Source organism: Salvelinus sp. IW2-2015, linkage group LG33 (genome assembly GCF_002910315.2).
Source record: "Salvelinus sp. IW2-2015 linkage group LG33, ASM291031v2, whole genome shotgun sequence".
Lineage (NCBI taxonomy): Eukaryota > Metazoa > Chordata > Actinopteri > Salmoniformes > Salmonidae > Salvelinus > Salvelinus sp. IW2-2015.
In genome coordinates, this window is record NC_036872.1 from 9,910,781 (window position 1) to 9,922,452 (window position 11,672).

The 11,672-nt window shown below is 42.4% G+C and overlaps 1 protein-coding gene across 2 annotated transcripts; it reads left to right on the forward strand.

Moving 5' to 3' along the window:
* The first annotated feature begins 644 nt into the window (after nucleotides 1-644).
* Nucleotides 645-11,419, forward strand: LOC111958080 (aldehyde dehydrogenase 1A1). 2 transcript variants are annotated; one of them, XM_023979265.2, is made up of 14 exons: nucleotides 645-1,047; nucleotides 2,593-2,729; nucleotides 4,220-4,324; nucleotides 4,509-4,649; nucleotides 4,841-4,970; nucleotides 6,720-6,781; nucleotides 6,990-7,118; nucleotides 7,947-8,060; nucleotides 8,294-8,396; nucleotides 8,548-8,732; nucleotides 9,021-9,185; nucleotides 9,313-9,470; nucleotides 9,784-9,858; nucleotides 9,965-11,419. In XM_023979265.2, exons 1-14 carry the CDS (start codon nucleotides 990-992, stop codon nucleotides 10,035-10,037), a joined length of 1,635 nt encoding a protein of 544 aa, XP_023835033.1. In that variant the 5' UTR covers nucleotides 645-989; the 3' UTR covers nucleotides 10,038-11,419. The 2 variants fall into 2 exon arrangements, with proteins under 2 accessions (XP_023835033.1, XP_023835032.1); XM_023979264.2 differs by having other exon boundaries at nucleotides 646-1,047; nucleotides 2,590-2,729.
* Nucleotides 11,420-11,672: the final 253 nt, after the last annotated feature.

An 11,672-nucleotide genomic window follows, 5' to 3' on the forward strand; every position in this document is an offset into this window, starting at 1 on the left:
TCACACACACATGCACGCACGCATCACATACATAGAGCTGATTAAATGTCTATTGGGTTGGGATGCGGTCATTAGTTGCAATTAGCACTGATGGGGCTTTTGTTGCTTCTTTCTGGCGTACAGATGTTCAGTTTTATAAGACACCATCGAGCCTAATTTCACTGTCAAGGATATCATCCTCATCATCATCCACATCGCCACTGCAATTGGCTCAAAGAATCAGCCTACTAAGTGAGTCCAAAATGTGTGCTGAGTTTGCGATAAGGAGAAAAATACATCAGCGTATGGCTCTTTTTCATGGCACATTACAACACTCCAAAACGCAGCTCCGCTGTGCTTTTCATTATTTAACTAGGGTTAATTACGAAGGTTATGTTGTCTAAGCCCAGGGGTAATTTTCAAAGGACTTTGCGTCTTTCCAGACAGGCTACACCAAAATAGAGCCGCACCAGACACAGTTATGCGATGGTATTGTTCCTGGGAGACAGCGGGCCAGCAGGGGGCCCTTATCAAAGCTAAAATCTTCCCAATTATTACGTTTACCGCCTCCAAATCGGGCGTGCAATAACCCAAAGTGGTGTAAAACTAGTCCCTTTTTTAAATTTCCCTTTCGGCAGAGATAAGTGGATTGGACCAATGCAAAGGTGACGGGGAAAGACAAGAGGTGGCCCTCACATCAAAAATGACATGCTGCGTTTCACGGTCATGGAAGCTGAGCGGTATGCGTGCTTGCCTCGCGGCCAGTGTACAACAAGCGTGGTGTGTAAAGTGGAAAATAGGGATTGGTTCTGTTTGAACAGTGATTAGCGTATGGGCCCAAAGGCGTGGGTCCCTGGTGGGTGCGACAGCTACGTGGTTCTCTGTTGGTCCCAGTAAGAAGTGGGGCTTTTTTTTACCAGTGAGTGCAACTATATAAGAAGGGTGGTGGGTCTGCGTTGGGTACTTTTGCCTTTCTGAAATTTGGGGCTGAAGTGAGGAGAGTTGAAGACATGCCGGTGATTGGAGTTGAGAACGTTCAATCTGCAGGTGCATCATCTGCATGCACAGGTAAGACAGCCAAACTCAGGTCCATACCCACTGCGTCCAGTCATTTATTTGTTTCTCACAGTCTGCTAATGCCATACGTCACAAGTCAATGTTAATTAAGTTATAATAAATGTACATTATTCTTGTGTAAATAACCTGTTTTTCTTCTCATACCATAATTATGTTAGGTATAAAGTTTGGTTTCAGAAACAATTTGGATTTCATTTTAAAATTAAACTAAAAATACTTTTCACATCAAGTGAAGACAGTAAAATAACTTTAACTTTCTTCTTCAGGAGTACATGCAAATGGTTCCGGTTTTTGTATAGGTGACTTTGGTTTTTATAAGAATGTCAGCCGATTATGAAAAAGGCTGCTGTGAAGTATTATCTATTAAATATAATAGGCTAATATATATTTTGAATTCTGTGTATTTCTCAAGTAGTGCTTCAAAATGCAGAATCAGTTACAATCAGTTACAATCAGAATACTGTTCATGCAAACACAATGTCAATATGATGCATTGTTTCTAAAGTATTTTTTCCAAATAAACTTTTTTAAGACACAATTTGAACTAATGGTTAAATTGAAAATGTTACACACATGACTAGTAATGAAATCCTGGGTCACTAAAACAGTCAAATTTTATTGTGGTCAAAAAATTTGTGTCACAAAAAAAACAGCTCTATCAACATATTTGCCCTACTACTGTCCGACAAGATACATTTGTCATTCATGTACAATAACTAAACAGTGGTGTGTTCATTAGGAGACACAACAGGTAGTTCCTCCCTGTTTCAGTCCATGTGATGCCAAAAGAACGCAACCCAGGTGACATGATAATGATGGTTGAAAAAGTGGACTGAAAACATTTTCAAAACATTTTGCAATGGAAAACTAAAATCAGCATTTTGTCCAGGTAGTTCCTCCATGTTTCACTCTGTTTTGTTTAATTTAGTGCCTAATAAACATGACCCTGCTGTCCTCAGGTTCCCTCTGTAGCCTAATGAGATGAGATCAGGGCTCTGGAGCCGGCACCGCCAGCCCCGACTTTATGGTGCCAGTCGCGACCTCTGACCCCTTAGTGTGAGGCAGTAGCAGATGCCAATATCTAATTTGGCACAATTTTCATATGGTATATTCTGCAGGGAAGACAATTATATAGGGATGACAACGTTTGCACACTTGCTCTTGCGTGTACTATGCGCGCTCACACGGGCACACACATTGCTTGTATTGCTTTTAGTAGATTTTACTGTGTTATTTTTACTTTCGTGTGTAGCCTTTCTCTTTTTGTAGTTTGGAAACTTGATTGGTCGGTTTGATTTACTTAAATGTCCACCAACCACATCTCTTTGATAGAACCCGACACTGTGAAGTTCTCACAGGTTCTTACCATCCCTCCAATCAGGTTGAACTATGCAAATCACCCCCTTCCACAGGTTTGCCTATTGTCCAATCAGTGCCTCTCAATGAGAGGAAGGGGCAGGAGACGGTAGGTGGGATGGGAGAGGGGCATGTGTTCAGCCCAGTGTCATACAATTTCACCTTTTGCTGTCCCAGTAGGAAAACAGGGCAACATGAGCTCCGAGCCAGGAAACTGCCAGAACCACCAGGACCATGATCCAGGCCACGGAGACGCCGGGCCAGCCAAACAGACCATGCCCATGCCCGTCCCTGACCTGGAGGTCCAGTACACTAAGGTCAGCTGGAACAATCTTCATAGCTAATGTAGTATGTCATTATGTTTGTGAAGGTTATGTATTCTCTTTTGCTTTTTGTTTTAAATGTTGAATTTTGTGGAGTACTTTGCTGCTAAAATCATCTATGCACTATTAGTTTTAGGAGTGTTTTGTAGTATATTTGCTGGTGAAAAAGCTTTTGCTACAGTGAATATCACACAGTATGTTGTGAAGTCCAGTCTTTTTCCAGATGTCCCCTATCTAAATCTTCAGCTACAAAATGCTGTCTAAACGTCTACATGCTCTGATGCATTTTATTTATAATTGCGTATTTCATTAATAGTTCTTCATACTTTATGTGTGTGTGTGTGTGTGTGTGTGTGTGTGTGTGTGTGTGTGTGTGTGTGTGTGTGTGTGTGTGTGTGTGTGTGTGTGTGTGTGTGTGTGTGTGTGTGTGTGTGTGTGTGTGTGTGTGTGTGTGTGTGTGTGTGTGTGTGTGTGTGTGTGTGTGTGTGTGTGTGTGTGTGTGTGTGTGTGTGTGTGTGTGTGTGTGTGTGTGTGTGTGTGTGTGTGTGTGTGTGTGTCTGTCTATTGGAGATGTAGTAGAATAAGTGTGGTATTTACATCCCTTTGGCAAGATGGTTCCCAGGAGCAGAGGAAGTCAGTAAACTGTTTACTGTGATCTTATCAGAAAGTTTATTACAGTAGAGTAACCACGATTTATTATTTTAATATATTGACTTACTAACAACACTCAGATGCATCTAATCAAGTGAAAGGATTTAATCAAAGGTTAATCTTTCTTTTACAATAAACAGAGATCTGGTCAGGACAAAGCTATAAAACATGCTCTACTGAGGATAAAAATCTAACTCATTGTTATGGAGTCTGTTCCCTGAAATGGAAAACTATGCTCTCTGCCAGAGGCCCGTGGTCATGGATGACAGGAGGGAGGGCGTTCATTAGCCTGGCCCCAGATCTGTTTTCTCTATATAGCCAACTCCCATGGTCGCTGTTTTGTTATGTTTTGGCATGTCAATTCCCATAGTTGGCAAGACAACACAAACAGATCTAGGATCAGGTTAGGAGTTCATTGACACAGGAGTGTTTGTGTGTAGTGTACAGTATACACTGAGTGTACAAAACATTAAGGACACCTGCTCTTTCCATGACATTGACTGACCAGGTGAATCCAGGTGAAAGCTATGATCACTTACTTATGTCACTTGTTAAATCCACTTCAATCAGTGTAGATGATGGGGAGGAGACAGCATAAAGAATGATTTTTAAGCCTTGAGACATGGATCGTGTATGTGTGCCATTCAGAGGGTGAATGGGCAAAGGGGAGGTGCAACTCAATATTAGGAAGGTGTCCTTAATGTTTTGTACACTCAGTGTATAGCACCAGCTTGGGGTTTGTTGGGTCTGTGTGCATGGCATATTCATTAGTGAGGTTTTTACTAACGTCATCTGTTTTGCTGTTGTGTCTTTATGTGATTTGGGGAGATCAGATATTCATTGATAACGAGTGGCATGAGTCCTGCAGCGGACGGAAGATGCCAGTTCACAACCCTGCCACTGGAGACCTGCTGTGTGAGGTAGAGGAGGCAGACACCGTGAGTGACATTGTCAATTAGTCAAACAATCAATCAATACATTTTTTGTGTGGTTCTTTGAGTACGGCTGAGAAAGAGAGAGAGAAAGAAAGAGGGTGTGTGTTTGTGCTTTTGTATCTGTGTGACTTTCGTATGTGTGCCTGTCTGTGTGCATGTGTGTGTCTAACTTTACTTTCGTACCCAGGAGGATGTGGACAAGGCGGTCCAGAGTGCTAGGGCAGCCTTCCAGCTGGGGTCTCCATGGCGATGCATGGACGCGTCCGACAGAGGGCTGCTGCTCAACAGGCTGGCTGACCTGGTGGAGAGGGATCGCCTCCGACTGGCTGTGAGGAACACACACACACACACACACACACACACACACACACACACACACACACACACACAGTGTAACACTGCAAGTGCTCAACAGCCATATGTCCCACATGTCCCATACCTGGGCTCAATGTTTGTTATGCATTTGCTAGATGTTGCTGAGGAGTTCTTCATGAGTCTGTTTAATGTATATGTACTCAGACATTGGAGGCTCTTGACTCAGGGAAGATCTTCCTCATGGCGTACTTTGTGGATCTGATGGCCACTGTTAAAACCCTGCGTTATTATGGAGGATGGGCCGACAAGATACAAGGCAAAACCATTCCTGTGGGTGAGTTACTCCGCAAACACTTTAATTTGACCATCTCACAAATATGAGATCATATCCACCTGGTTGACATGAATATATATATCTATTGTATTAAATTACGTGTATCAAAAATTGTATTTACATAAAGTACCAGTCAAAAGTTTGGATACTCCTACTCATTCAAGGGTGTTTCTTTATTTTTACTATTTTCTACATTGTAGAATAATAGCGAAGGCATCAAAACTATGAAATAACACATATGGAATCATGTAGTAACCAAACAAGTGTTAAACAAATCAAAAGATATTTTATATTTTAGATTCTTCAAAGTAGCCACCCATTGCCTTGATGACAGCTTTGCACACTTGGCATTCTCTCAACCAGCTTCATGAGGTAGTCACCTGGAGTGCATTTCAATTAACAGGTGTGCCTTGTTAAAAGTTAATTTGTGGAATTTCTTTCCTTCTTAATGCGTTCGAGCCAATCAGTTGTGTTGTGACATGGTAGGGGTGGTATACAGAAGATATTTTATTTAGTAAAATACCAAGTCCATATTATGGCAAGAACAGCTCAAATAAGCAAAGAGAAACAACAGTCCATCATTACTTTAAGACATGAAGGTCAGTCAATACGGAAAATGTCAAGAACTTTGAAAGTTTCTTCAAATGCAGTCCATCAAGAGCAATGGTGAAACTGGCTCTCATGAGGACCGCCACAGGAAAGGAAGACCCAGAGTTACCTCTGCTGCAGAGGATAAGTTCATTAGAGTTACCAGCCTCAGAAATTGCAGCCCAAATAAATGCTTAGAAGAGTTCAAGTAACAGACCCATCTTAACATCAACTGTTCAGAGGAGACTGCATGAATCAGGCCTTCATGGTCGAATTGCTGCAAAGAAACCACGACTGAAGGACACCAATTTGAAGACGAGACTTGCTTGGCCAAGAAACACGAGCAATGGACATTAGACCGGTGGAAATCTGTCCTTTGGTCTGATGAGTCCAAATTTTTGGATTTTTGGTTCCAACCGCCATGTCTTTGTGAGACGCAGAGAAGGTGAACGGATGATCTCTGCATGTGTGGTTCCCACCGTGAAGCATGGAGGAGTGATGGTGTGGGGGTGCTTTGCTGATGACACTGTCAGTGATTTATTTAGAATTCAAGGCACACTTAACCAGCATGGCTACCACAGCATGCTGCAGTGATACATCATCCCATCTGGTTTGCGCTTAGATGACCCAACACACCTCCAGGCTGTGTAAGGGCTATTTGACCAAGAAGGAGAGTGATGGAGTGCTGCATCATATGACCTGACCTCCACAATCACCCAACATCAACCCAATTGAGAAGCTTTGGGATGAATTGGACCACAGAGTGAAGGAAAAGCAGCCAACAAGTGCTCGGCATATGTGGGAACTCCTTCAAGACTGTTGGAAAAGCATTCTAGGTGAAGCTGGTTGAGAGAATGCCAAGAGTGTGCAAAGCTGTCATCAAGGCAAAGGGTGGCTACTTTGAAAAAACCCAAATCAAAAATGTATTTTGATTTGTTTAACACTTTTTTTGGTTACTACATGATTCCATATGTGTTATTTCATGGTTTTAATGTTTTCACTATTATTCTACAGTGTAAAAAATAGTCAAAATAATGAAAAATCCTTGAATGAGTAGGTGTGTCCAAACCTTTGACTGGTACTGTAACAATGATGAAATACTTTCAAAGGACAGAACAGCAGACTTATTGCCCAAATTCCTTCACATGTCATTGTCTTCAGATGGAGAGTATTTCACCTACACACGACACGAGCCCATAGGGGTGTGTGGACAAATCATTCCAGTAAGTAAATGCCCTGTGTGTGTGTGTGTGTGTGTGTGTGTGTGTGTGTGTGTGTGTGTGTGTGTGTGTGTGTGTGTGTGGTGGTGTGTGTGTGTGTGTGTGTGTGTGTGTGTGTGTGTGTGTTGTGTGTGTGTGTGTGTGGGCCGCGCAGCACGCACGCGTGTCCTCAGCTCTCATATAACCCATACCTTTGCTCCTCTGAATGCAGTGGAATTTCCCTGTGATGATGTTTGCCTGGAAGATCGCTCCAGCTCTGTGCTGTGGAAACACTGTAATCATCAAACCAGCTGAACAGACACCACTAACAGCCCTGCACATGGCCTGCCTTATCAAAGAGGTAGACTACACACATGTGAACACGCACATCCACCTCTAATACTTCAGAGGTATTCTCACAACACATTAGCCGTACCCTCAAGATATGTTTCGCTTAACTCAACAACTATTACTCACCCTCAACCTCAAGGATGAAGTGTGTTTTTTCCCGTTTTAATCTGGCCCTGCTCTTTACCCTTATGTGAAACCTTTGAAGTTACGCCTAACTCTGTCCCTAGAGGCTCCTGCGGTCATTGTAGTCATTGCCTTGACTAGCTCAGCCAGGTCCCCCATTGTGTAAGTCAGTATTCGACGTCTATCCATGTCTGAGGACGTCGGGAGATGACGTGGAAACCGGCCACTAGGGCAACAGTGAGCGCTGTTACCTTCAAGTAGGTTTCGGCGTTATGGACGGGGATGGCGGATGGACATAAGCATCTGCTTCTGATTCCAAAGGTTGCAAGTTTCAATCAAGTGATAGAAAGTTGTTTTTGATATCCCAAACCAAACCTTAAACCTTACCTTAACCATTATGAGTTAATGCCTAACCTAAAGCATTTCCAGTTCATGTCTGAACTTAACCTTAACCTTAAAAATAATGCCTAAACTTAACCTTAAACACTTTGAAATTTGACATTTGGAAGATCTTCGGAATTTGACGATTGAGAAACATGGAGGAACATCTAATTCTGAAGTGAGACTGTGAGAGCTGGTAGAACTAGCTAATGGCATAATGTTGTTGAGGCACGTCCATAATTAATGATTCCAAAATCAGACATTTTAAAGTATAGACCTGAGTTAATAAGATCATGTTGTGTTGGTCTCTGTGTGTGTGTGTGTGTGTGTCCAGGCTGGTTTTCCTCCGGGCGTGGTAAACGTGCTGCCAGGATACGGTCCAACAGCAGGCAGTGCCATTGCTCATCATATGGACATTGACAAAATAGCATTCACTGGATCAACTGCTGTACGTATTCAGAGAATGACCCATTCACTTTCAATCGTGACACATTTCACTGATCACCCAACCCTTAGTTCACAATCTCCTTTCTGTTAGACCAGATTCTGACGTAATCTGCTATCTCCTAAACCACCGTCCCAGTGCCCTCCCCCTTTGGTGTGAATGGTTGCCAGATAGGATGGGGGTTTTGGTATTAGTTATGTTGTAAATTGAGCATTTTTCCCTGTGGTGGTTTCCAGGTAGGGAAACTCATCCAGAAGGCTGCTGGTGACAGCAACCTGAAACGTGTCACTCTGGAGCTGGGCGGCAAGAACCCCAATATTGTCTTCGCAGACTGTGACTGTGAGTGTGCGTGTGTGCGTGCGTGTGTTTGTGCATACGTATGCTTGGCTGTCTGTGTGTGTTTATGTTTATATGTGTTTGGAATGCGTTGAGTTTGTGTCTGTGTATACAAGTAAGTGTTCATGAACATGAGTGTGTATGTGTGTTGTAGTGGAGTATGCAGTGGAGCAGGCCCATAGTGGTCTCTTCTTCAACCAGGGCCAGTGCTGTCTGGCTGGCTCCAGGGTGTTTGTGGAGGACTCTATCTATGAGGAGTTTGTTTGTCGCAGTGCGGAAAAGGCCCGTAACAAGGTCCTGGGAAACCCACTGGTACCAGGAGTGGACCAGGGACCACAGGTAAGGTATTGTGGTAGAACACAGTTATTCCTCAAATGCATAACAATAACAGTACAGTTGCGGGGACCTGAAACATTTGTTTTCCTGCCACCCTCGCCTTGATGAAGGAGACGTGCCGTGTGGCAGCGCGTACATCTGTAAATTTGAATATCATCGAACATTTCAGGACAGTCTAGTGAGTTTTAATATCAAAGTCGCAAGATGTGAGGCTTTCATATTAACACTTTTAGAATGACAGTCAAAGCTTGTGTGGTGATGATTTGTCGGATGTTCTCCTTGTTGGTGCAGATAGATCAGAAGCAGTTTGATAAGATCCTGGAGCTAATCGAGAGTGGGAAGAAGGAAGGGGCCACACTGGAGTGTGGGGGGGGGCCCTGGGACCGGAACAGCCTCTTCATCCAACCCACTGTCTTCTCTAATGTCACTGACGACATGCGTATTGCCAAAGAAGAGGTAAACACACACAACATACTCTTTCTCGCACGCACACACATACATACGTGCACGCATGAGAATGCACAAATGATCTGTCTCACTCTCTTTCTCTCCCCCTCCTCTCTTTCTCTCTTCTCTCGCTCAGATCTTTGGACCGGTGCAGCAGATCATGCGTTTCCGCAGCGTGAATGAGGTAATTCAGAGGGCCAACGCCACCCATTACGGCCTGGCTGCCGGAGTTTTCACCAATGACATCGACAAAGCCCTCACCGTGTCCTCAGCTTTACAGGCCGGCATGGTGTGGTATGTATGGACACCTCCAAAAGCTTTTGACCAGTTCGGGCAACATTTTGATCTGGCAAAAGACCACAGGTCTGTGCAAATACTGTAAACCTCATTATAATCTGGCAGCGTGATTTCATATGAAACACCTCTTCAACACTGTAGGTTATAAGGAAGTGATTATTTATGGATTATTCAGTTTACTCAAATGTAGTTCAATAATCACATCCTTATAACGCACATTGTTGAAGGAATGTTTCAAGTGAATTTACGCTGCCAGATTTTGTATTTCAAAGGTATTTGAGCTGGTCCTTTTATTTCCTCTTTATCATAGGGTGAACTGCTACAATGCCATGAGTACCCAATGTCCCTTCGGTGGGTTTAAAATGTCCGGGAATGGGAGGGAACTGTGAGTGACTCCAGATTTCCAGATTTCTAGAATAAGACCAACATTAATTGATACGATTCGTTTATCTTAGTTTCCTTATTGTTTGTACCATGTGTCTGGGTTTCAGAGGGGAGTATGCCCTCCAGGAGTACACAGAGGTCAAGGCTGTAACTATCAAAATCTCACAGAAGAACTCCTAAGATTTGCTGTACGGTCCCATTCAAGTATTTCAGTAGGACTTCCACCGAAATTCTCTATGGACCAACTGGGAATTCTCAGCAACGACCCACAGACTATTGTATGCTATTAGACAAAACAGGGAGTCACTTTCTGCTTAAAACAGCTCTCACGGTGCTCAAGGTTGCCCAAAATGATCATCACCATTAGACGGGACAGCACTTAATCCGAAACAAGTTTGCATGCACAGTCGGTTAACTTTGTCATCAATTGGAATCATTGATTTATCATAGAAACTGCATCCCACTGGTTATTGTGGTCCAATTCGACAGAAAGACAATGTTTTTGGTATAATCTATAATTGGTACACTGTATGTGATCAATTTGAACAGTCCAGTAGTTTGAGATCCGTTGGAATCATAATTGTGTGGTTTATAGTGCATACTGTCTTGTCGTTGTTATTGTCAATGGATAGTGACTGTGTATTTCTGTAAATGTGTGTGTGTTTGCTTTTGTAAATCTCCCATAAGTAAGCATATAAAACCTGATATATCTGGCATAGAGATTCGTAGACATATTTTGTAACTCTTGTATTTTATTGGTTGTCATACCAAAAAGGTAGCTCTTTTACATTCCAGGTTGTTGAAAACAGCATAATAACATGGCATCCAATCCTTTTCTAACTAGCCAATGGTTTTGTATCAGGAAACAGAGATGGTAGTTTCTATGTAATAACGTTGAATCCGTGCAGGAAAGTGCAACATTACCCATTTCTCTTTAGTTCTTCTATTATATCCATTCCGCATACACGCGTCATGTGGCCTTATTTAGTGTAAAGTGACACCAAATCGCCGGCCAACCAATAGCTCAATAACTCATTCGTCGAGAAGTCTTTTTCCTTTTAGTTAAGTTACAGCACGTCACCGAATGTCACTTGTCATATCTTGTGCATATCTTTTTTTATCAATAAAGAAACCTCTGATTATGAACTGGACTTTGTTTGTCACTTGAACACTTTAAGACACTGTGCACTAAATAAGGCCACATGACAGTTTTATGGGGAATGGATTTAACAGTGCAGAACTAAAGACGAACAGGTAATGTTGCATTTTCCAGCACTGATTCGGCGTTATTACATAGAAACTTCCATCTTCCTATTAACAAACCTTGGGCTAATTGGGATGACAGGAAAGGATTGGGGGGAAACTACATTGGTAACTACTACTGTAGTTAAAACATAGTTATTACCCTGTTATTAGCGAGTGTGAATGTAAAGTGCTGGCACAAAAATAGTACTACAAATGAATATCTTACAAACTATTAACGTACGATTTCAGACTGAAATGAGTAGAAGTTTAGATCTCTGCTGAGACAAATAAAAAGAAATAAACGTTCCCTAAATTGGTCACAGAATATCTGATCATGTTTGTTTATAAATGGGATTTAGGATGCTGTTATGTCATGATTGTGAGGGTGTTACAAATCAGGCTTTAGATCTTTGGCCAGATTCCTATTGTCATGTTCATTAGTATATGGAACGCAAACTTTTTGCAATGGAAAACAAGGGACTTTTCTTATTGGAGTTTCGGTCTGTTTTCTTACGTTTGGTACCTAATGAACACAACCCTGCTCTTCCCCTGCTTGTCTACAGCCTGATT